At 39.4% G+C, this 24,068-nt stretch overlaps 2 protein-coding genes across 2 annotated transcripts in view; both read right to left on the bottom strand.

Moving 5' to 3' along the window:
- Positions 1 to 1,762: 1,762 nt before the first annotated feature.
- Positions 1,763 to 6,663, bottom strand: zpd (zona pellucida glycoprotein d). Its single transcript, XM_042496573.1, has 10 exons — positions 6,394 to 6,663; positions 6,162 to 6,213; positions 5,973 to 6,080; positions 4,771 to 4,979; positions 4,513 to 4,670; positions 3,829 to 3,943; positions 3,613 to 3,740; positions 3,337 to 3,520; positions 2,113 to 2,218; positions 1,763 to 1,944 (listed from the first exon to the last, which is right to left on the bottom strand). Exons 1-10 carry the CDS (start codon positions 6,412 to 6,414, stop codon positions 1,823 to 1,825), a joined length of 1,203 nt encoding a protein of 400 aa, XP_042352507.1. The 5' UTR covers positions 6,415 to 6,663; the 3' UTR covers positions 1,763 to 1,822.
- A 5,816-nt stretch (positions 6,664 to 12,479) lies between these two features.
- Positions 12,480 to 24,068, bottom strand: part of nup93 (nucleoporin 93) — a gene marked incomplete at its 3' end in the record, with an annotated part of 38,145 nt that continues 26,556 nt past the window's right edge. The window contains exons 13-22 of the mRNA XM_042496072.1: positions 19,530 to 19,721; positions 19,313 to 19,439; positions 19,079 to 19,151; positions 18,199 to 18,243; positions 14,442 to 14,558; positions 14,203 to 14,321; positions 14,001 to 14,118; positions 13,775 to 13,858; positions 13,344 to 13,472; positions 12,480 to 12,587 (exon numbers count right to left, since the gene is read on the bottom strand). Coding sequence (XP_042352006.1) covers positions 12,480 to 12,587; positions 13,344 to 13,472; positions 13,775 to 13,858; positions 14,001 to 14,118; positions 14,203 to 14,321; positions 14,442 to 14,558; positions 18,199 to 18,243; positions 19,079 to 19,151; positions 19,313 to 19,439; positions 19,530 to 19,721 — 1,112 coding nt within the window. The remainder of the gene's footprint in view (positions 12,588 to 13,343; positions 13,473 to 13,774; positions 13,859 to 14,000; positions 14,119 to 14,202; positions 14,322 to 14,441; positions 14,559 to 18,198; positions 18,244 to 19,078; positions 19,152 to 19,312; positions 19,440 to 19,529; positions 19,722 to 24,068) is intronic.

Here is a 24,068-nt window from a genome sequence, read left to right as displayed (position 1 = left end):
TTTGGCATTATTCAAAAAAATGTCCAGTCGCCATCTTGATTTTGATAAACTTCGACGCCAAATTCACAAAAATGTCCCACTTAAACAAAAATATCATAGTTTTCGAATCACTACATGATTATTAACACATTCTGAACTTTTCCCGCGAAATTCAATACACTCCAAACATGAAATATTGATTTTTTTTTGCATGCAGAAAATGTCCTGTGAGGGGCTGTTCTCCCAAATTATTGTGTCTTAGTGACACAAAATTCTTTCACTTAAAACTCAATAAAATACTCACATTTTGTACTGCAAACACCTTTAAACACCCACTTCTAGGCTTTAGAGACACTTATTTACGAATTTTGAGGACAAAAAGTAAACTTAAAAGTTTTCTTACCTTCACCGGGGGAGTCTGGCACACTGGCGGCTCCAATCAGCAGGCGGTCCTCCCAGGCTGGTGACCTCGGCCGGCTGCACGCCATCTCTCCAGGACAGGTGCTGCTTCTCCGGGAACAGAAGTTATTCACTGGTCCACAGCAAACCTGCAAACAACAGAGATCGTTTTCCAACAGAAGTTTGTCGTTCAACAACAATTCAGCTTACCAGCGATCAGGTTTTGCAACAGCGTCTGTCACTTGTGCCAAACTTGCATGCAAAAGGAGCGTTGGAGTGATTGACAGCTCTTATATAGCCTACAGGTTCCACGGTCGCACGTCATTCCGTTACGTTTCTTCTACTGACGCATGCACGTGCGTGTGCGTGAGCAAGTGAGACAGACTATTATAAATAATCCAAACATAAATTACTTGTGTATCAAAATATCTAGTTTTCTAATGTGTTTGATTCCCATGAAAACTTGGATCTTTTTTTAAAAAATAACATTTTTCTCAATGAAAATGATAATAATAATACCTATATATTTGTGAAGTGGTTTTCTAGACCAAAAAATGCAAAAACCCCCAACAAAAGAAACCTGTCCCCTACAGCATTGCTGAACACTGCAGCCCAAAACAGACATGGCTTTACTACATCAAACATACTGTATATATGCATTTTTTTCCATTTTAAAAATAAAGCTGATTTTTTTTTCAATGACTGACATTTGTACTTTAAATTTATCACAAAATCTTGGCTCTCCTTACAATTAAAAATCTGTCTGTTTGCAGCAACAAGATTAGAGGAAGTAGGCCCACACACCCTTGATTTTTTTTGCAGCCGTACTGTTGCTTTTGTTAATTTATATGCAAATGCTCCCAGACATAACAGCAACATTTTCAGTCTATTCTGTGGTTATCAGACAGTAAACTTTTTTTTCTATATGCATGTCTGTGCACATATGCACTGAATCGTTTCTCCAGAGAATGTCTCTTATGAATTATTATATCTAGCTGCAGTAATAAATAAAAACACGACTTGTCATTGGGAATACTGTTACTGTCATTATTATTTGCTATTGTTGCATTACTTTGCAAGTAAAACAAAGTGGAAAAGGTTATTTTTAAGACCTGCACAGGTTCTGCAGTTGGCAATTTAACTCCCAGACTCTTTAACCGTGTTCTTGACTCTGTTAAAACTAAAATTGGAATGAGCCAACATGGAGCAAACTGAGTTTACTTGCACACCTTAATTTACACAATATCCAGTTGTATTACTGCATTTGACACAAAACTTAAATTTTGCTGCTGAAAGCAAAGGTCACCGTGACTCAAAACCAAGCTGCTTCACCTTGCTGTGACACACCATCTGTTTTGGGACTTATATATCGGGACAGGAATAAAAGAAGATATGGATGCTTTTTGAAGTTTTATTCAAGCTGCCAACAGCAGCATTGTTGTTGTCAGTGCTCCTCCGTTTGTGCGAGCCTCCTGCTGCCTGCCTTGGCCACAGTGATGAGGATGATGAGGAAGAAGCCCACAGTCCAGACACCTGCTACAGGCAGCACCACCGATGTCAGTATGCCTGAAACAAAAGCCAAAGAGATAACTGTGGTACCCGCAGTGGGAAAGTATCACTTCCAATGAAGCCTACAGAGAAAAAAAAGACAATGGGAAGGGCTGACGCAGCAATGACCTTTTGGTCGTGCAGGGGTAGAAATATGGCAACAGTGACAGAGAAACAGGAGCTTACTGGATTGAGGTCTGTCCGGCATTTCAACCCTGATGGGTCCATAAGACAGGAGGCCCAGAGTGGGGGCGGCTCTCACCGCTTCTCTCTTACTGATTGAATTACAGTTCTGTACAGAAAAACACAGGGGACATGAGAAAAGTGGAAAAAAAAGAAAGCCAAGTCAAGAAATCTTTTATATAGGGATGCATGAAATTGGATTTTTTTGCTGATATGCAGATATATGACAACTCATTTGGCTGACAACTAATACATCGTATCTACTTTTTTTGCCCACCTAATTTTAGTGATCATCAAGTCTCATCTGTAGTGGAATTATCATATAATGCATACTCTCATTATGATGGTCCGCCAGCAGATACAGACATCATATACAACGCTTTTCAGTGTATGTAATTTATTGCGCAAAATAAGAAAAATATTTCAGCTTAGGCATGATGTTTTGTACATGTTCACTTTGTCAACTTAAAAAAAAAGGTTTGTTATATCGGCAGAAATCAGCATGTTGGCTGATTCCGATATTTAGTTTTAAAGCCAATATCTGCTGATACCGATGACGTGCCATTATTACCAAGCATCCCTACCTATATATGATAGTATTTTCATTCAGTGTTGGAGATTTATGGGCAATCAGCTTTTTCTATAAAAGCTACAAATAAGTGGATCACTACCTGACGGTAGAAAAAAGAAAGTTTGAATGGGTTTTTGGTTAGTTGCCATAAATAAGGTCTGTGGTTTACACAAGATGAAGAGAATTTCACATTTTGTTCCTCGACACAAAATAAGTCAGGATACACCACACTGTGAACTTTGAAGCTTTCATGAGTCTTAAAAAAGGAGATTGCTCACAAGTCACTAAATGAGAATACAGAATGTCATCACAACAAGCTGCGTTGAACACGGCTTTAACAGCCTCGCACTAGTGATGACGCCATTGTTGTGTAGTTGGTTTAAAGCTTAAAATGAGCTTTTTACTTTCGGCGATTACATTTAGGCTTCAAAAATCCTAAAGGGGTGTTCATTTGTGACGGTAATCTTACTGAGCAAAACATATAGGTATCGTAAACGTTTGTTTACCACAGAGCTTATTTTCTGCAGTGATTCAAATCCAATGGAAAAATCTCATAGGCTTTTTGACGAGGGAACCAGTAACAGCTGCCGGGTTGGCCTACGGAAAAACATCCCTGGGGCTTCTCTATACCAAGTAAGTAAGATGAGTGAGCTCACGGGTGTGCAGGACTTGTGGTCGTCTGGCTCACACAGCTGAACGGTGCAGTGCAGATAGAGCTCGGGAGGTTCTGCTGTGAAGCGAAACATGTCGAAGCTGTAGCGAATGGTTGAACTTTCTCCGTTACGCCCCGACTGTCCTGCGCTCACGTTCAGGAAGGAAACAGTGCTGTCCTTCACACACCTGGATAAGGAGATGGAAACGAGGAGCTGACTGGAGTTCATATTTAAAAAGGACAAAGGTGTGATGAGCTGTGGATAGAGAGCTCCTCTGACCCGTTCAGAAGCAGAGTGTGAACGAGTCCCTCTGAAGTGTTCGGCTGAGGAGACTGTGTGGCCCAGCACTCGTTAATCCGGAGCAGGAAGAAATCTGCAGGCTCTGTGACCGTCACCTCCACATACACCTGAACACAGAAACCCATCACTGAGATGATACAAACTGCTTCACCAAAATTTTATTAAAATTTGGATAAACTGGCTGATGAATGTTACCTTGTCTCTGAGTTCAATGGTGGGAGCACTGGTGTAGGCCTTGGAGTAGGAGCGGTCTGTGAACAACATCATTTGTATTGTGGCATCGAGGTCATCTACTCGCATCACTGCCTCACTGTGTGTGTACGGGAAGAGGCAAGGAAACAAAAAGGTCTGTTTGGTGACTGAGTGCACATCTCAAAGGAGGTATTTCACTGATACAAAGAGTCTTCACATAAAAACTTGGCCATCTCTGCAGCAGAAAGATGCAACTACTATCTTTTCTATGTAGGTGCTGGTTAGATGCAAAGAGGTCTATCACAGTTCACCTACACATACTATCTACATTGTTTCTGATACAAAGCTGGTTGAAAAAGTTGAAGTATCCCTTTAAACATTACAAATAGCTGCAATTTCAATTTGTACAAAATAATGTTTTCAGATTGCAGTGCACAGATCTGATCACAGATCAGGCCATCAGTGAGACTCACTGGTTCCACACAACCCGTCAATTTCACATGTGAGCTTAACAAAATAATTTAGGAATCCCTGTCATGGACGCACACACTTGAACGGGGAGAATTTTCCTCTAACATGTTTACATGATTGTTAATGGACAGATGAAAATATGTAAGCGTTGCTTATGTACAAATAAACTGAAGTGGATCGGAATAAATAGAGTCTTAATTTAAGATTCTTCCTTACGTGGAAAAGGGGACGACTGGGAAAGGCAGGCTGACTCTTCTGACGTATGGATAGACGCATGCAAAGTCCATCTTAATGACTGGATTTCTGATGATGTTTCCAGTAACCTGAGGGTCCGACAGAAGACTCAGGGAATAGGAGATGTGGGTAAAGTTTCTCTGTGAGAAGGGAAACATGAAAAACAAGAAAGTGTTATGACAGGGTTTCACTTTTGTGATTTGTGCTTGGCATTTAACCTAGATAATGCTCAAGTTGTACCTCCGGCGGCTTGCCTCCGCAGGCGAGATATTTGGTTTTGGATATTCTGGATGTGTAGTACGGCACACCGTTGATGACCTCTCTCTGAGCACGACACGATTTGTTGGGCAGGTGCAGGGACTCCAGCGGCACCTTGTGATACTTGAAGAAATCTTCTATCGCTTGAATTGCTATGTAGTCTCTGCCGCACATTACTTTGATGTGTGCATCTGTAACCAAAATGTAAAATAACTAAAAGTGCAAGGCGAGTGAGTGCCTGAGATTCACAAGAGGACACACATACTGTTACGTTAACACAGTAGGCTATAGAGTGCACAAAAATGGAAATTAAAAAGTATTGCCAGCAGTTTCCATTTTGTCTTGTAGCCTACACACCATCAACTTACATTTAGGTTTAAGGAGGATGAACAGGTAATTCAACTACATGTGCTGAAATCTGCTTGAAGGATTTTAATTCTTTGAACATAAATTGGTTTGATTTCTCTCTCAAAAAAAAAAAAAAAAAAATAGAGGAGGCAACTAAACAAAACATAGACAAAAATTTGCAAAATTAAAAAAGGAAAAAAGTTACCTGAAAATAAGCAACAAAAACAATGTATAAATATTAATAATAACAGTGAAATAATAGTTATATATAATGCCCCCCCCCAAAAAACATTTTGCTCAGGTTTCAAAGTGTCAAAGAGCTTGTGAAAAGGCATCTAAACGCAGCACAAGAAAACTAATGTCAGTGCAGGTTTCACAGGGTTAAACAGTCACTCTGCTGTTGAGTACAGGATTGCTCAGCCAGTGAAAACAGTTGCATGATGTCTCCTGTTTCTCTGGAGAGGCAGCTGATGTTATCCAAGGTTTTTACCAGCTAAGCCTGCACAACAAACTGGAGGCAAATAGTTTGAAAGATGTGGGCAAAAATGATGCTACTGATTCCATTGGGAAATTGACTAGGCTAGTGACTAAAAACTATCACATCTAAGCCCCTGCATCAGTTTCAGATGCTTTTTTTAAAGCTGTCACCAAATTTAACATGAGTTATTAAAATGCTGATTTAGGGAATTGTTTTATCTTCAAAAAGTCATCAGACTTTTTTTTCATAGTGACTGGTAACTCAGTGCCCCTTCTGTGACAAATTAATACTTTCAGTATAAGATGGAGAGAAAAACAAAAAAACAAAAACGCAGTAAAATAATCCAAAATGCTCTTACCTTTGTCACACCGGTCAGCATAAAAGCCAGTGGCACATTTGCAGCTTCTTTGGTCTTTAGACAGAAGACATCTTGAGCGGTCAGTGCAATGCTCCACACTGCAGACTCCTGCACAAGAAACCAAGTAATGTCACTAATATCACTTGGACAAGCTATAACAATTATTTCAGGACAAAAAGACAGCCTTACCTTCAACACGGTGGCTCGTGAAGCCGACGAGAAGCACGAGGACCACGCTCAGCTGCACAGAAGAATGAATATTTCCACTTCAGCTGTGTACGTCTTACATCATTTAACCTATTTACAGTCTGGACAGGCTACATTATCACTTTAGCTTGTTCATTTAAAACGATCTTACCTGAGCTACACAAACATTAACTTCGTTTTGCATAATACTTTTAATTTCTTCATCTAAACCCACCTTCAAGTCGACGAGGATCATTTTTTGTACCGTGTTCCGTGAAAATATATATTTAAAATTCGTTTTTAAATGCGATATTTTCCGTCAAACAGGACGCTATCCTCTGTCTTCCTCCTTTACGACACCTGCTGCTCCCCAATTATGAACACCTGTCACTTTGGGCTCTGGTGCTCGCGTGCTCCTTATCACTGGCGTGTCCTTTTTTCTCTTTTTTTAACTGCAGTGGGGTTTTTTTTTTAAACACTGCAGGGTCTTACAGACCCCTTTTTTAGTTTAGTTTAAAATGTTAAATAGACCAATCACAATGCAACAGAGTGACACCACACAAATGTAAAACAAAGCTTCCGTACTTAATAAAATAAATAATTCCTCCAAACTAAATAGTATAATAGCAAGTATAAAGTGCCAAAAAACCTCTAAAACTCTATTAAATTGCTGCCTCTCTGGTTTAAGACTGAAATACACCTAAAAAGTTTAATTCAGTTTCTTTGTCAAACAGTTTAAACTGATTGGGCAGACAGCCAAGCACAATGGGGTGGCCAATCAGATTTCAGGGGTGGTCCATGCCACCCAGGCCACTTCATAGACACGCCCCTGCTCCTTATAGACAATAATTTATAGTAGTATACTAATATTTTTAATCCACTTCCAGTTGGCACTTTTATCTGAAATGTTGTATGTACTGTATTGATAAATCTGTCTGTCTGTAACTCATTGTTATTTTGTATGTTGGGGGAAGATGCCCAACTTAGCATATCCTTACATGGTAACAATCAATAAACCAACACATGAGATGTTGCCGTAATGACACCGAAATGAAAATCTTTCTCATTTCATCAGTTGATTTAGCCTTAAATAGAAAGCAAATGCAAATGTCTCCTCCAGATGTTACTATCATCAGCTCAAAGTAGTTTAGAAAGTTTACCCCTTTACTACTTCTAATATGTGAAATAGCACCACAATCAAACAGGAATTCTACTTAAATGTAGAAATCAGTGCTGAACTGGATCTCTTAAAAAATGTCTTTTGGATCCTACATTTACTAAACCAAATCATACAAACATTTAAATGGACCTAGAAAAGGATTTTAGTAGTTAAGGAATAAAAAATCAGGTTTTTAGTGTCAGCAGGTCAAAACATTGGGTGGTTCAACAGTGTCTTAAGGGAAAACCTAAAGTGGGTCACTGTATTTCCTACAGAGCCAACTCGTCACAGCCGGAGGCCACACTCCATATTCTCAGACATCATCAGGCAGGCCTCTCGTCTTTTTGGGTGCAGACCATCTGTCTTTGATGGGACACATCAGAGCCAGAATAAGTTGTTATAATAAGGGAGGCACTGTGATTGATGAGGCAGGTTTGCAGCAGTCCATCTCTGGTGGCAGATCAGATGCTCTGAGATAATAATGAGTGTCTGTTTCTTTTCATTTAGTGATGGCTCCACTCTCACGTCCTCATTTTCTGATAGATCCTTCATGGTAAAATATAGAAATGGTCATGATGGGAAGTGATTTTTGCACAAAAGATGGATAAACAGCTACAACTGGCCGCCTATTTAATTTGAAGAAAAAAAATCTGTTGTCTGAAGCTTCAGAAGCGTCCTATTATCCACAACAAAAGCATATGGTGAGGAAGGTTCTTGTTCATACACCCTGCTGTCTGCCAGTGGATCCAATTAGCATATCAAACAGTTAAATCGCTTCACTGGACCCTTGTGACACACATTTTTTGGCCTTGCTTTTAGCCGTTAAAATTTATTTTACTGATCATAAATTTTCTTTTGATGCCTAGTTTTTTTTTATTCTTTGAAATTGAAATAAGCTGGAAATCAATGTTTTATTATGTTGCTGCAACCTCAACCTCACACATAATTTGGACTCAAACAGCAACAGAACAAATCTACAAAGGAAATATTGTAAAATTATTTATTAACAGAGTACAGAGGTAAAAAAAAAAAAAAAAAAACCTTGTCGTAAAAGAAATACAATGTGTGTTAACACCTGTGAATTTATCCTGGTTTTGCCTCAACAGGAAGAATTTATCTTGACATTATTTCATTCAGTATGCAAGCAGAAATTGATGTTATGGTTGGGTAAAAAGCCATAAAGTCAGCACAGCAGGTGTAATTAACCCTGTGAAACCTGAGCATATTGGGTTGATTTCATTTAAAAACATGGGAAGAAGGCCCAAAAATGTGCAAGAATGTTATCTTAAAATTAATAAAACAAACAAAAAAAAAAACAACCTAAAAACAAAACAAACAACAAATATGATCATTATAAATAAAGTTTTCCCTAGCTTTTTGCTTTTTTCCCTAGACATTTTCCTTAAGCTTAAAAAAAAAAAATCTACCAATTCCTTGTAATTTGTGGGAAATTTCTTACCAAGTTGCTCATTGCCCTTTCCCATGATTTTGGAAGAAATTGCACCAATTTGCTGAGGGTTTAAAGGTTTTAGCACAAGTGAAGGTGTCTGAAAGAAAAGTGATGTCACTCCAGGTTTCAGAGGGATTAAAGAACCTTCATTCACACTGCAAAACAAATAACAGTTTAGTGTCCATTGAAGTACATTTCCAAGTTTTTAAATGCACCTCATTTGTGTGTTCATGTTGTACCACTGGACATTGTCAATTCCATGTAGATACAAAACATATTTATCTCTTGCAGCTCCTGCATCCCTCAGCAGCTTCATCTTGAAGTGATCCTTCGTCTCGTTGAGAGTGGTGCGGTGCCACCCTGGTGTTGTGAAATAGCCGGCTTATAGGAGGTGTCTGTCATCGGCCTGATTCACAACACCAGCTGCGGCACACACACCTGAGAGCCTGGTCTTCTGCTGCTGGATGTTTTCACACACACACACACACACACACACACACACACACACACACACACACACACACACACAGACACACAAACAGACACAAGGCAGGCTGTACAAAAACCATAGGAAAGAGACCTAATTCAACATGGAGGTAAAGACAATTAAACCAGTGATAATCAACTTATGGCCCACAGTCCATATCTGGCCCCTGATAGAGTTCTGGGTGGCCCCAAAACATTTTCTAATTTACACTAAAAAAGTGATTCACACTGGGAATTGTTTTTGTACATTTAGTATACATAAGGTGCCAGAGTGCATAAAACAGCATCAAAATCGAGCTTGTTTATAAAAGAAAGTGTCAGTGGAGGATCCCCCGATAGAGATCCTAGCTAAGCCCCTAATGTCCCAAAATCCTAGAAATATCCTTTAATCCAAGAAATGTCCCAAAATCTCGGAAACTTCCTAAAATCTGAGAAACGTCTTAAAATCCTACAAACATCCTGAAATCCTAGAAATGTCCTGAAATCTTCGAAACGTCCTAAAATCCTAGAAATGCCCCCAAATCTTTGAAACGTCCTTAAATCCGAGAGACATGTATGGGGCTGCTTCGACTGGCCCCTGCAAAAATGGTCCCCAAACAAAGGAAAGTGAGTATCGCTATAATGAACCCTGTTTGTTCAGGAGTCTCTGCAGCAGGCTCAATCACTCCACTGTTACTGACTAATAAGCATCTGATTTTAGTTGAGGATAGTCCCTCTGATGTAAGTTACATGCCAGGTGATTTTCAGCTTGTCCGGCATATCATTAAGTTTCGGAGGAGCAGTGGTGTGTCTCCGCTCCCAGCACTGGGGCGGAGTACAACAGCATGGATCCCATAGCACTTGGCTCAGCTTTGTCCGTGGCCGTGGATGAACTCAACATCTCCGTACAGTTAGCCTATGTGGAGCAGCCAAGACAGAATGAGCCTCCATCTGTGTTCTCTGAGGCCAGACTGAAGGACAGAGAGTGTGGGCCACAAATTTAACTGAGGGGATGATGGGTGATTGTTGTTGAAGATCTGCATGCACTTGGTGGCTCGCAAACTGCAGTGGAAGTCAGTCTTTCTGCTGAATGCATTGGTGGGCTGTTGCTAGACATTTTCTCAGCTGTGAAGGTAGATGCCAAAGGGGTTGCTGCTATGGTGTTTTAGGTTGCTGCTAAGTGAACAATATGTTGGGAGGTGACTGTTTAACCCTTTTAAACCTGGAGCGACATCAGTTTTCCCGTGCTGCCTTTGGATGCCTTTCACAACCGTTAATACCTTTGAACCTCGAACATGGAGCAGTTTCTTTCAAAAACATGGAGAGAGATGCAATGAGCCACTTAGTGATAACTGTTTAACAAATCATGAAATTAGTAGATTTAGACTTTTTTTTTTAAAAAAAAAAAAAGTTGGGAAAAACACATTTCTGATGATCATAATGACATATTAAAGCATATGTTACAAGGAGATTCTAGTTTTTTAAATACTTTTTTCAGTTAATTTTCTTGTTTATTCTTTATCACTAATTTCTTTCTAATTTTTGTGTCATTTCCATCGTTGCTCATTGGCTTCTTCCCATGTTTTTAAGAGAAATCAAGCCAATTTACTCAGGTTTCAAAGGGCTAAAGTTTAAATGAAGCCAAATAATGACTACGTCCACTGAATCCAGCGATAAATTCACTAAAAATGGCCACTTTTCTCAGAGAATACATAAAACTTGCAGTTCACAACCTGTTCATAATGTCAAATACTGTGAGACTTCACTGTTCAAGAGGAATGTGTTGCCATTTGTGTAAAAAAAATGGCTATCATTACCCTAGAAATCCCCCCTCTGATACAGAGACAGAAATATCCCTCCAGTCCTGCAGTCGACTTCAAGCCAACCAACCATCTGCCAGGGGACAGGAAGTGTCACACTTTTGCACTACAGCCTTTGGAAACGACATGGCGACGGCCTGCGACACTCAAACATTACAGACAGTAACTTGCTCATGTTAAACCAGAGGAAACACAACTGACAATCCCCAATCAACACCACAGAGATATACGCTCTGAGGTCATGAGGTCTCAGACGTTTAAGAGTTTTCTATGTGCATAATATTGAGCCCAATGTTGTAAATATTATCAATGTAAAATTAATATTAAAACTGTCCAATCTGAATGGTACGCAGGAGGATTAGGGCCATGCTAAAGAAAACAAAAAAAGATTTCAAGAATAATATAATTTCGAGACAAAAAGTCAAAATGTCAGGAGAAAAAACATATACATTTACAAGAATAAAGCTGTAATATTATGAGATTAAACAGAAATATAATCATAAGACTGGAAAGTCAGGTAATATGGTATAAAAAGCAACAAAGTGTGAATAAATGATCTGAAGTGAATTGTTAGTGTGTGGGGCTTTTATGCTGAAGGCTGGAGTTCAGCATCTTGTGTTGTTTTAAAAAGCCTATTTATAGACTTTGATCATTTAGCTGTACATTGTTGCTTTTTTTATACCATACAGTCGTCCAATTAAATGGCCTAATAGAGCTATAACTGTACCTTAACTTAACTGTGCATGTAAACATGCTGATTGATAATCTCTGGTAACTACGAATAGCTACCGATAGCTACCAGGGAGAGGAAAAGCTCTGTCATCCTCACGTTTGGTTGCACATAGGTTGACGCACTTCCTTTTTGCCACAAATTGAGCCCTCATTTACCTCATAATGATGAGTCAATGCCAAAGAAAGCTGTCTATCGCCACTTTAAGTTTCATAGATGCAAAAATGTGTTTTGCCCTTTGGTGGTCTTTCTTGCTATGAAAGTCAAAGACATGAGTGAGTGACTGCTCTGCACATGCAAAAATTACTGAGAAAACAATGACTTTTTAGTTAAAAACAAGGCTAAACGATAAAAAAAATATGATGAACATATGGTGGTTTAAAATAAAAAGACAACTGAAAAGTACACTTATTTTTTTATTACAAATCATCAAAGATACAAATATGAAACAACAAAACAGAAACGAGATGGGACGAGACAACAGAACAAAAAGAAGAGACAATTAATGAGAATTCAGATGGATGATTTAAGGATGTATCTGCCAACACAACAATGGGTGTATTATTCTATACAAAACAAAATGGTACATAAGTGTGTGAATATGACTGTGCCTCCAAATGCCAGTTCTGGTTGTAGCTGTGAGCGTGTGTGTGTGTGTGTGTGTGTGTGTGTGTGTGTGTGTGTGTGTGTGTTTGTGGGTCATCAGTAATTCCATCTGCACCAGTCTTGCGTTGGTGTCTCCGGCCATGTTGTAGGGAATCATACCAGCAAATGTGATCAGGGCTCTGGCCTGGCTGCGGAGTTGCTGTTTAAAGAAGGAGGACGCATGTAAAGGGTTAACACACTGCCGCTGTGAGAGGAGACTGAGTGTTTCTGTACGTCTTCTCAGACCATTTAGAGGGTGGAGAAATACCTGATGGCACAGAGCATCAGGCCGTCTCAAATAGGACATGTTTTGTTGTAGAATGCTTTTATTTCCTCGGTCAGTGTATTTTGGTAGTACTGCTATCATTTATTAGCTATATTAAATGTTTTACCGACTAATAAAATAAAGTGACGATACTTGTAATTATCCTAATTTTCACTTTAAAAAAACAAAAACAATTTTTTTTACCTGTTTTCCTGTTATTTTCATTCCAATTTGCCTTGGATTTTAAATTATACATTTGTTTTAATTTATGATGTAATATTTACTTGTGTGGACCCAAGAAATAGTAGTTGTTTCCCTGGTAGTGGCTATTGAGGATCCAAATAAATAAATAAATGGATAAATTTGAGAGCAACAGTGTTGCCTTATTTATGATCTATTTTGCAATCGAAAAGTGTTCCACTCGACATATTTTGGTCACTTTCTTGAACAGCAAAATTGAAATGATCTTGTTAAAAAATGTGTATGTTCTGAGTCGGGGTTGGGAGGTTATTTTATGATTTTTTTTTGACTCCAAACTATCAATATCGGTATTGGCCTTACAGATACGTATCTATTGTGCTCTAATTAAATATTGATCTCTTTCAGCTGTTTCAGTTTGTCCCTCTGCTCTATCAGAGTCTGTGTCCTCACCATGTCTCTGTCCTCTATGGTCCTCTGTGGTCGTCCTGGAGTGCCTGCTGGTGCCCCCCTCAGGCGTTTGTGCTGCGTGAACAAGATGTTCATGGTGGCCAACAGCACTTCAGACAGGTTATGGCGCACCTGGGAACACAGAGGACACTTTAAGGAAGGGGGAAAAAAAATACAAAGTTTGTGTTTTTTTCTGTATGTGTTCTTTAAGTCCCTTCGCCAAAAAGCGCTGTCTTTTTTTGTACTATTACTAGTTTAAAGAAGCTCTCCGATTGCTCTCTTAAAGGCTTTTGACAGATGTGGGAAAAAATCTGCAGAAAATGCAGATGCAACAATTTTAGACAAAACATACAGATGTGGTGTGCAATGGCCTTGATGCTCTGTATATTGTGACAAAACCTGAAGGTCCCTTTGAGAGTTTTTCATGATCTCACCTCATCACTGAAGTTCCTGAAGGCAGCCACTCTCTCCTCCACACTGTCCTGACTGAGAGGGAGAAGCTTTAAACGCTCCATCACCTGAAAGACAAACACACAGAAGGACGTCTTTAACAAAGGAGCTTTGAATATTCAACACAAATACATTATTTCAATATATAATCGTGGCATCGCATCCTCGGTCTGTGACGAAATATCTTTGGAAAAGTTGGGCTGTACTCACGTCATAGGCTCTGTCAACATGACCAGCGTGGTACTCATCAAAGAACGTTGTCAGGTCTAACAGCAGGTAGAAAGTACTATCAACAGACTTATCTCCTGCTATGCCCTGAGAACGATACCTGAAGTGGAATTAGAAAATGATTTAGTTTTCATAAGATGTTTTTGATTAGATTTAAACCAGTGCATGATGTGTGTGTCTTTACCTCTCAGCGATAGCCACTGCAGTGTTTTTTAGCCTCTCCTTGTTGGACTGCGGAGCGCTGACCTGGGCGATGACTGGACTCAGCAACCTGTTCATCAACTCCAGCACCTTATCTGGGTTCTACACAGAGACACATCGGACAGAGACACAGTGACAACCAACAGCTGCAAATGACCACAGCTTTGCAAAAACACACGTGCAGGACATGAATGCAGAGATCGCACACACAGGTCTGCTCACCTTGGCCAGCTCGTAGAGTTTGACCGCCTCCTCAAACAAGCCCTTGTTCTCGGCCTCTAGTGCGACTTTACTGATGATAGCTCTGGTGTCCCCGGCGAACTTATCTATGACTCCAGGCTAAAGGGAGGAGGAAGAGGAGAGATAAGTGAGGACATAAAAGGTCTGATGGGAGAGCAGAGGGTTACTGTCCTGTAAAATAAGTCCATAAATTAAGTCCACACAACTGGTCTTTCAGCACTGGTGGATATGCATCTATGAAGCAGGAATCCAGACAGATTAGAAAATGAAAAATAACACATCAGCTACACTAAACATAAGTGATGATGGTAGAGATTAGGAGTCGTCAAATCATCGGCCATGCCGATAATTGGGGCCAATATTTGGCATTCTGTATCGGCATTTTATTTTAATGATCACTGAATTAATTAATTATTTAAAAAGTACAAAGAGTGTCAGCACGGGAGGAACTTTTACTTTGCAATACTTTAGGGAGCTATTTTCATTTTTATTCAACTTTTCACTTTATTGGCATTTAAATTTTTGTGCTGGAGTTTGTTATATTCCAAATTCTTAATATTGACAGAAAGATTTCCATTTTTATTGTTACTGCATACGGGTTCCAAATATTGGTTATCGTTCTCATTAACTACTAATAATTGATATCAGTACTAGCTCTGAAAAACCAATATCAATGTCAATAACAATATCAATGTCAAAGTCATGTGTTCCAAATCGCACACTAATTGTTTTCACTTTTAGAAGGTACTACGGCTGCCCTTACATTTGCTTGCAGTATGCACACAAACATGCTGCCTCTTCATAACACACTGAACTTTGACCCTCCTGCACATAAAATCTGTTACCATGGAGATCAGAGAAAACACCATTTGGAGAGCTCATCAGCGATGGAGATCAACCCGGAGACCTCTGCTGGTGTTATATGGCAATGTATGGAGTTTAACCCTTCATTTATAACTGCATAGACTGTGGATTCAAATATTCTATATTACTAAAATTAGTCTAGGTATGCATTTCTCTATTATTGCTTTGTTCATTTTTTGTAGGTAATCTCTATGATTATTTTGTTCACTTAAACAATTAGGCCTAATATATAATACAATTATATTACTATTAGACTCCTCAGTATCGGTCATATGTGTCATATGTGATGATGAACCTCCTCTCTCCCCCTTTCAGGACCAAGCGCCAGACCTGGAGGGACAGAGCTGTCTCTGCTGCTGCCTCCACCCTCTGGAGCTCACTCGACAAACCCCTCCGAAACTGCACTGACCTCCACACTTTCAAATCCCACCTCAAGACCCACCTTTTTAAATCTGCTTTTAATGTTTGATTTATCCACATTTCCTGCTTGTCTGTCTTGCTTTTACTGATATTGTTTTTATTTATCCTGTATGTTTCACTGACTTTAGTTGACTTTGTATTTGTCTCTGTTAAGCATTATTATTATTATTATTATTATTATTATTATTATTATACATCCTTGTGGCTTCTGTCAGTCAGCTGTTTGCGGCTCAGTCGATGTGACGTATTGTCCACTACGCAGAGGTTTGTGGGTCAGAATAGCCGGAAAAGCATGCTGGCTCGCATCCTGCAATATCAGACTGGATATAGTAGAACATACTGGTATTTTTGGCATACTGCATCTGACATACTAAATCTTTTTGGCATACTATATAGTATGGTAGTATGGGTATTGGAACACACAGATTAATTTAGGACAGGTCAGAAAACTAATTTCCAATTCACCATCATCAAAGCAATAAGCATTCCCTTGATTTGCTACCAGTGACAGACAGATTAACCCTTCAGCACCAACAGGCACAAACGGCAGCTTTTTACCACCAACAAAACAGCCAATTGAACTTAATTGTGATTAATTCTATTACAACACATTAAAACAACCATCAAAAACCACTGCTACATTTTATCAGATATACAGCAGCTGCACCAGCTTGTTGAGATTCTTAACTAATCGAAATCTTTAAGGGCTGGCCTAAATTGCTTTTGCTTTATGACAGATTTACTGTAAAGAGTAATCGGATTCCTCTTATCAGATTATTTTCCAATTAAACTCTGTTAAGGAAAGTGCAGCCTTGACACATTCGCAATAATAAACAACAAACCTACAGACTGTAGGCTACAGTGTGCTCCAAATCATCAATCAGATCCTCAGTGGACTGAGATTGTTTCAAGTGGAGTATTTTTTTTTCTGTGCAGTGCACTTCTGGGGACATTTTGGTCCTCAGGTTTGCTGCAGAGTGAGTGGTCTTTTACACTACTGTTTGGTAAAGGGAGTTGCAGATTTGGAGGCAACAGCAAGGAGAGAAAGACTGCACCACAAGGTGAAGAAATGGTGAATTTACAGCTCGCAGCATGTTAATAGGACAGGCTTTTGTAAATGTATTTTTATCAAATATTATAACAGTAGTGTATTCAACTTGATTATACGACAGTAGCTACTTTATTTAACTTTATTGTTTATATCAAGAAATAGTATATCATGTATCGCAACATAGACTGAAAATGTCACAATATTATTTTAAAACCATATCGCCCAGCCCTAATGGAAAACAAAGCAAATATTTGTACTGAACTGCCAAATCCTATCGAATGACATAATTCTGAGTTGGGTAGAGATCTAGTATTTACAAAGCTTTACAGCACAGAGACTTCTAGTATCAATATTGTTCTTTTTCTAAATATTGACTCTGACTAAATCTGATTGTTGATCATAGACTGTATTAAAGAAATGGCCACCATGACATCACCCATTGGTTTGTGGACTATTGTTTTGAAGCCTCAAGTTTGGCATTTTGGCTGTTGCCATCTTGTTTTTCTTTTTCAAGCAGAAGTGACCACATTTGGATGGGAGGTTGAGCTGACTGACGCATTGTCAATGGTGCATTGCTGCACCACAATCCTGACTGACAGGTCAACTAATAGCAACTTCTTAATCACAAGGTAGGCACGCCCTGGAGCCTATCCTGCTTTATCATCTATTTCACTTTGAAAGGGACCAAAACCTACAAAATGAACATCATGCTGTATTGAAGAAGACTCGAAACAAGCAATTGAGACCATAAACTCGTTAGGAAAATGTTTCCTCCTTCTATGAAATGCACTACATGAAAGGAGTTGCCTCTGTCATACACAACAATCTTAAAAATCTCATAATGTAAAATGTAATCCCCAATAAAAAGTCTATGTATGTAGCACCATAAACCATCGCTGAAATATTAATTTAACATGTCATTAGTTAAATAGTAAATACACTGCAGTGCAACCCTCGATCAGTCAGTATGCAGCACATCCACCAGACTCGTGTAGGTGGAATGAAACATACAACAAGGTGGATTTAAGGGGAATAAAAAACTCTCAGACATCTTACAGAGTGCTGCAGGCACGGTGAGAAATGTCAAGAAACTTTGGCTACAAAGCAAGTATTGTGAAGAGCTTTTTGATCCATGACAGGGGAACAAAGTGCTGCTAAACGGGGAGTGTCAAAACATGTAGGAGACGTGTCGAAGAAAGGGAAGATTTCTGTCCTTGTCTGGCTGACTGAACCCCCACATATAGCGAAGACAAAGAGTGACGGAGGAAAAACACGAAATATGAAAAAATGTAGAGAACGAATAAATGCAAAGGCATGGCTAGACAGCAGGTGAGAGGTACGAGCATGTCCTAAAAACACAACCACCGACATTATGGGAGGGGATGAGAGAAACAATCCTCCTACCTTCCTACTGCCGTCCTTCTCTAATCTCCCCAACAGCATGTCAAACTGTGAAAAAGAAAAAAATCAAAATCTTCACAAAAGTATACAATGTAATAGCAGACAAATAAGTACACCTTTAATGTTTAACTGCACTGAAATAAATCCTTCACTACAAAGCTTCAAATATTCTGATTTTGGTGATGCTTTAATGGATTACTCGTCTTTCATACCTATTTTCTGTTCACTTAAACTGACAACGCTTAAACACAAAACATCACACACTACTTAAATAAAAAAGAGAGTTGTGGTATATTTAACTACAGCTGACATCCAGTCCAGTCAGCAAGTGTATCTAATGGTTACTTCTGGTAAAATAGGTGTAATCCATGTTCTTTATAAAACATTCAAAACCAAGGAAAGTGATGGTTATAACATCTTTGAATAGGTATTGTTACTAATAAAGGAAATAACCTATTTGCAAAATTAGATTTGAATTTTTTTTAATATTCACTACATTTTGCAAAAACTATTGTCGCCACCTTAATTTGTTTTTCTTGATGGGCATTTAAACAAAGTTAAAAAAAAGAAAAACATTACACAATTTTTTTCTAAGCTAGATTTAACTGTTTTACTTTCAGTAGAGAAGTATCAGATTAGTGATCAGGATGTCCGAGAAGAGGTCAGGAGCACAGGAAAATAATTACATGGAAATGTTCTGAGCCTCTAATTTAGGAAACATGACTCCTTAATGTATTTAGTGACGTGCAAAAACTCGTCTAGGGCAGCCACATCTGCTGGCCCATCATGTAATAGGCACCTGGTATTAGTTGCGGCTGTATTAATTGTGTTACTGTGTTGGCATTGTTTCCAGACTGTTTCTATGCAAATGTGGGTCACTCACCTCCCGACTCTCAATAACGAGTTCACTGACACAACGCATGAACATGTTTTCTCCCTGGCTGTCTTTCTCATTGCTGCAGAACGACAAACACAGCAGGAATTAGAAACAAAGGCATTGTGCTGAAAATGAATAGATCCCAACACTAACTGAATCTGTATTACATTATTTGTCACACATCCTCTCTTTTCACATCCTCGTGTGCTCATCTGACTGTGAGAGAGTAGGATTACTTACCGTAAGAAGTAGAAGTACTGCAGTGCTTCCCGTGGATCTGTGGACTCAAACTTGCGAGTGTACAGCATGAGCAGACGGATGAAGTTGAGGCGGCGTACCATGGGAGGGTCGCCAGGCTCCTGGCTCACTGCAGAGAACAGGTCAACACATTTTGTTTAACTGACATTGCTCCCTGAGTGTCAGAACAACCCTAAAAAATAAAGGTGATTACACTCACATAGCTGAGCGCTTTGGCCAGATGATTTCAGCAACAGCCGCAGCTCGTATAAAACCAGCGCCACGTGCACAGCATGACTACGAAGTCTCTCGACACGAAACAAGAACGCCACCGCCGCCTCAAACTGAGCTGTCAGGAACAACACCTGGAAATACAGGAAGGGCTGCTGGCTCGCAGAGAAATGGGACTCTCCTGTAGGACAAAAGATAAGAGACAGGGATTTGGTTTAGATGACACACACAAAAAATTCATAACGTTTTCAAGTGTTTGGACCTAACTTCACGTCATTTTAGGAGGAAAGAGGTCACATCTCTAATATCAGCTTATCCTCACACATACATCTTTGCGACCAAATGCAAACATTTATTCTTTATTTTGAATAATTTGTAAAAATGACCACTCTAAGTTAAATTAAAACAAATAACAATAGCGCTCATCCTTAAGCACAAATGACAAAGCAGAGTTTGTTTTACCACAGGGTAAGGAAAAACTGATAATGAAAATGAGACTTGCTCATTTAAACTTTGCTTTTAAAATTGCTACCATCAGTTGTCACGATTGCAAAAAGAGTTCTACTTTAATTCTGCAACAACGTTAATATTCACTCTGATAATCACAAAATGACAAAGTATTTTTTTTTGCGCATATTTGCATTCATATTGACAATGGAGAGGTGACAGGACAAAGATCGGTGGGGAGCAGAGTCACCAGCTGGACTCCAACTGTGGACATTGGGTTGACATGGTCCTATTTTTACAGCTTATTAAGCTGACTAGCGTTGTGGCAGTGTGAGGACCTACACACCCACACGGTAGAGCTCTAACCAGGCCCCACCCTACATGAAACCGCACAGTTTCTGTTAAAGTCTGACCCTCGGCAGCAGCTTTGGACGCTGCTGTTTAAATTGTTGGAAGTTGACATGTCTTCTCAATATCACCCGACATCGCTCTTAAAACCAGAGCAAAACCAGTCTGGCTACACATGAATGAACTTCACGATTCAGGCAGATATGTTGGTCTCTCGTGATTTGTTAGGATAAAAACTGAATCCTCCTCCTCACGAAAGTGAGTAAGAGTGGTCGCAATGTCAGACTGAAGGTGAAAACAGGAAGATGGGCTGACATTTCTGTCTGATATCAGGTGGCCTGTACCAAAATGTAATAAATGTGTAATTTGTCCCTCACCAGAATTGGCAAAACAAAGCTCAGTGGAGAGAGAGGAAGGACCTGTCAATCAAGCAAAGTCTGTGCACAATGGAGGTCTAATTAAGGAAAATAATTGAAATCACCTGTGTGGGAGTTACAGTGTTTAATAAAAAGAAATTGATGACTATCTGACAGTTTCTATAGAAACTCCTCTCATGCTATTTTTTTTGTCTTAAACTAAAAAACAGTTTAACTATATATGTACATACAATGTCAACTTTTGACAGTTGCTATGGGAACTAACATGTAAGAATTCTGTCAAGCGCAGGTACTTAGTCATCAAGTTTACTTTTTAATTATAATCCTTAATCCTCTCGCTGCATGAAAGTTTGAGTAGAACAGGGTGGACCATGTCAGCCATTTTATAGCCTTATCTCAGACTTACAGCACTTTAGTTCAAAATGGGAAAGCGCATGGGAGAAGAAGAGAGGGAGAGAGCGATGAAGAGGAGAAAAAGGACGAAGGAGAAGAGATAAGAGTGTGGGTGTGGAGGGGGGGGGGGGCTGCGGCAGAGTGTGCAAACAAGAAATGAGAAAGAACAGGATGCACATACGAGAGAACACGTGAAAGGGGACGGAAATCAGCAGGAGGAAAAAGGGAAACGACGGTGCAGGTGTGAGGAGAAGCAGGGAGAAACGATAAAAGGGGAGGACAGAGATGCAGCGAACGGGGGACAGAGAAACGGAGAACAGACGAGGCTGGCAAGGGCTGGCAGTATGTGAGAGAAATGAAGAGAGGCTTTGGGCTTTACGTCCCGCTGTGAAGCAAGATGGAGGACAACAAGGAACACTGTGCCAGACGACCGAAGGAGCGGAGCAGCTTGAGAGAAAACAGAATGAGGCTCCAGGCTGTACTTCCCACTGAGCTGAGGGAGTGGGAGAGGGGAAACGGGAGAGGACGCGGGCTACCGAGAGAGGAAAAGAGTGCAGTCTTATCTGAACGGAGCAGGATCTGCCCGTGGAGAAGGCAACACCCAGGGGAGAAAACTGTGCTTTCGTGATCTGCGTGAGAGAAGGCCTAATGCCCTCACGCTCCCCTTTTTTGTGCATCAGGGGACATGTGGTTGTTTAAGTTTTATTTTGAAATTAAGTCTGGGTGAAAAATCAAAGTCAAAGTCTGTCAAAAAGTTCATTCTCACTTGTGCTGTCTGTCATTTAGAGGGGTGTACAAAGGCACGGGTTGTTTACTCTTTTTTTCTGCCCATTATGGAGAAATTTATAAATGTTTCACACAATTCCAATTTCCAATGAGCACTTCCTGTTCCTGCAGTCAGAGTTCATACACATTTTTACCAATAACTTTCCATTAGCTTTCCATGACTTTGAGGCAAATTTTGAAGACTATACATTCTCTGAAACAATCATCAATACTATTTTTGGCCTTTTTTTTTTTTTTCATGTTGGCAATTTTTTAAGGACATTTTCTTACTTTTTTTCTTTAAATTTTGCTTTGGTTTGGAAGGTGTGTTTTATTTCTTTCTTTCTTTTTAAATAGGGGCCATTTATTTCTTTAAAAGATTGGGCAGTTTTTAAAGAAACAATTTTTGCATTTTTCCCCCTTTAGAATCTTTTGGCGATTTTTAAAGAAAAAAAAAAAGAAGCTTTTTTTTGCTTTAAAAATCACCCCAAATTACATAATTTATCGTAGCCAAAAACTGACAAAACAAACATTACCGCTGGATTTTCAAATTTGAGATGGTCCTTTGACACATCATGTGTTATTATACAGGTTTGTGAAACAAAATTCCATGACTTTTCTAAAACGTTCAGGGTATATTTGGTTTTCAAAAACGTTTTTAGGCCTGCGTATTGCCATTTGCAAATTCCAAAAAATTTCCAGGTTTTTCATGTAAAAACACTGTGATGTGATGTGTGCAGAAGACGAAAAAAAAAAAAAAAAGCTTTTCAGCTTAAATAAAACTATTTCCACCACTTCTCTTGTGCACAACTCCATGTGCGCGACCGTGAATGCATTTGAGGCATGGACGATCCACAACTGTGCCCCTTGTCCCCTCTTGTAATATTCACTGTGAGACCTCAAGGACACTGAATTCGTGAAGAGAGATCAAGGAAGCAGAGTGATGCAGTCAGGAGGAAGCGTGCATGGAAGAGAGTTTAAGCTGCAGCTGTTCCTTTTTACTTTACTGAAGGCATTTGATAAGGCCTACAGGGAGACAAAGCGGGAGGCGTTATTTCTTTTTCCTGCACAGGCAGCAGGTGACTGGCAGTTACTAGCACTTCCAAACAAGAAACTCTCCTGGCTGAATCATAAGAACAAAACATGAGAATCTGCGTTGCTATTTCTACATTTGGCAGTTTGAAAATCAATTCACAAACAGATTCTGACTCTTGAACTTTTGTTCCTGCCGATTACGACAAAGGGTTCACAATTTGATACTGTGCTGAGTCACGCTCCTGGATGGCTTGTTGTCCACAGCAACAGCTGCCGAGACTCATGGGTACTGTAGTGCCTAGAGCCCTTCACCGTAACAAACTGAAGGTAAAAAGCATGATTTTTCAGAAACTCAGCTGAAATATTCAGAGCTGTTTGCTTTAGTGTGTTATTCCAATTTCATACTAGGGATTGGCATGAGTACTGGAAAACTTGTTAATACGTTTGTGGCTTAGGTGGTAGAGCATCGCACAAAACTAGGATAGTGGATTAAGCCAGGATTTTCCAGGTATCGAGACTGAATTTAGCCTTGACTCGGTTGCATAAAAGTAGAGACACATAAGTTACCATGGAGATTTATTCTGCGCAGCTAGCCTGCTCCTGACCAGGCTGGAAGCCAGGTTTGTTTAATCCTGGTGCCTGATTTCTTCAGTCAGCTGTCACTTTATAAGTGTTAGTAATTAGTCTTCATGATACATTTCATTAATTATTTATTTCCACTGCTAACTTTTAAGGCCAAGTGTCCAACTGATTTGTAAAAATAATGAAATGAAATTTAAGACCAATTTTACTGAAGCCAGTATTGAAGGAACTCTTTGGTGGTGTTAATGCAAGAGGCATTCAGTAAATAACTATTTTTTTTCTAAGTTATCCACTATTCTGAGCTTTTGCAATACAATGTCAGAAAAAAAGATTAATCAAAATCCCATCTCCAATCTCTTAGCATTTTTAAGACTTTTAAAAGATTGATTTAGGACATTTTAATCCCAAAAAGGCCTTATTTTTAGATTGATGGATTCAATGTCTTTTAGACTTTTTAAGGATCCGCAGGAACCCTGGTCTTACCTCATCTGGTTCTTTTAACAGAATGTAATACAAACTCAGAGGCAAACTGCTTTCATTTCTAAACAATGTACAGATATGGTTGTTGTCATATTATAATC

The sequence above is a fragment of the Plectropomus leopardus genome, chromosome 11 (genome assembly GCF_008729295.1).
Source record: "Plectropomus leopardus isolate mb chromosome 11, YSFRI_Pleo_2.0, whole genome shotgun sequence".
Taxonomy (NCBI): domain Eukaryota; kingdom Metazoa; phylum Chordata; class Actinopteri; order Perciformes; family Serranidae; genus Plectropomus; species Plectropomus leopardus.
The sequence above is the reverse complement of the archived record's forward strand: the minus strand, read 5'-3'. Positions and strand labels throughout refer to the sequence as shown.

Bases quoted from the DNA above. Each gene is read 5' to 3' on its own strand.
- zpd (XM_042496573.1), bottom strand. From the start codon at position 6,414: ATGATCCTCGTCGACTTGAAG. The intron at 3,521-3,612 runs GTCAGAGGAGCT...CTCCTTATCCAG, and splicing joins CACACTCTGCTTCTGAACGG to GTGTGTGAAGGACAGCACTG. The intron at 1,945-2,112 runs GTAAGCTCCTGT...CTTTTGTTTCAG, and splicing joins GCCGGACAGACCTCAATCCA to GCATACTGACATCGGTGGTG.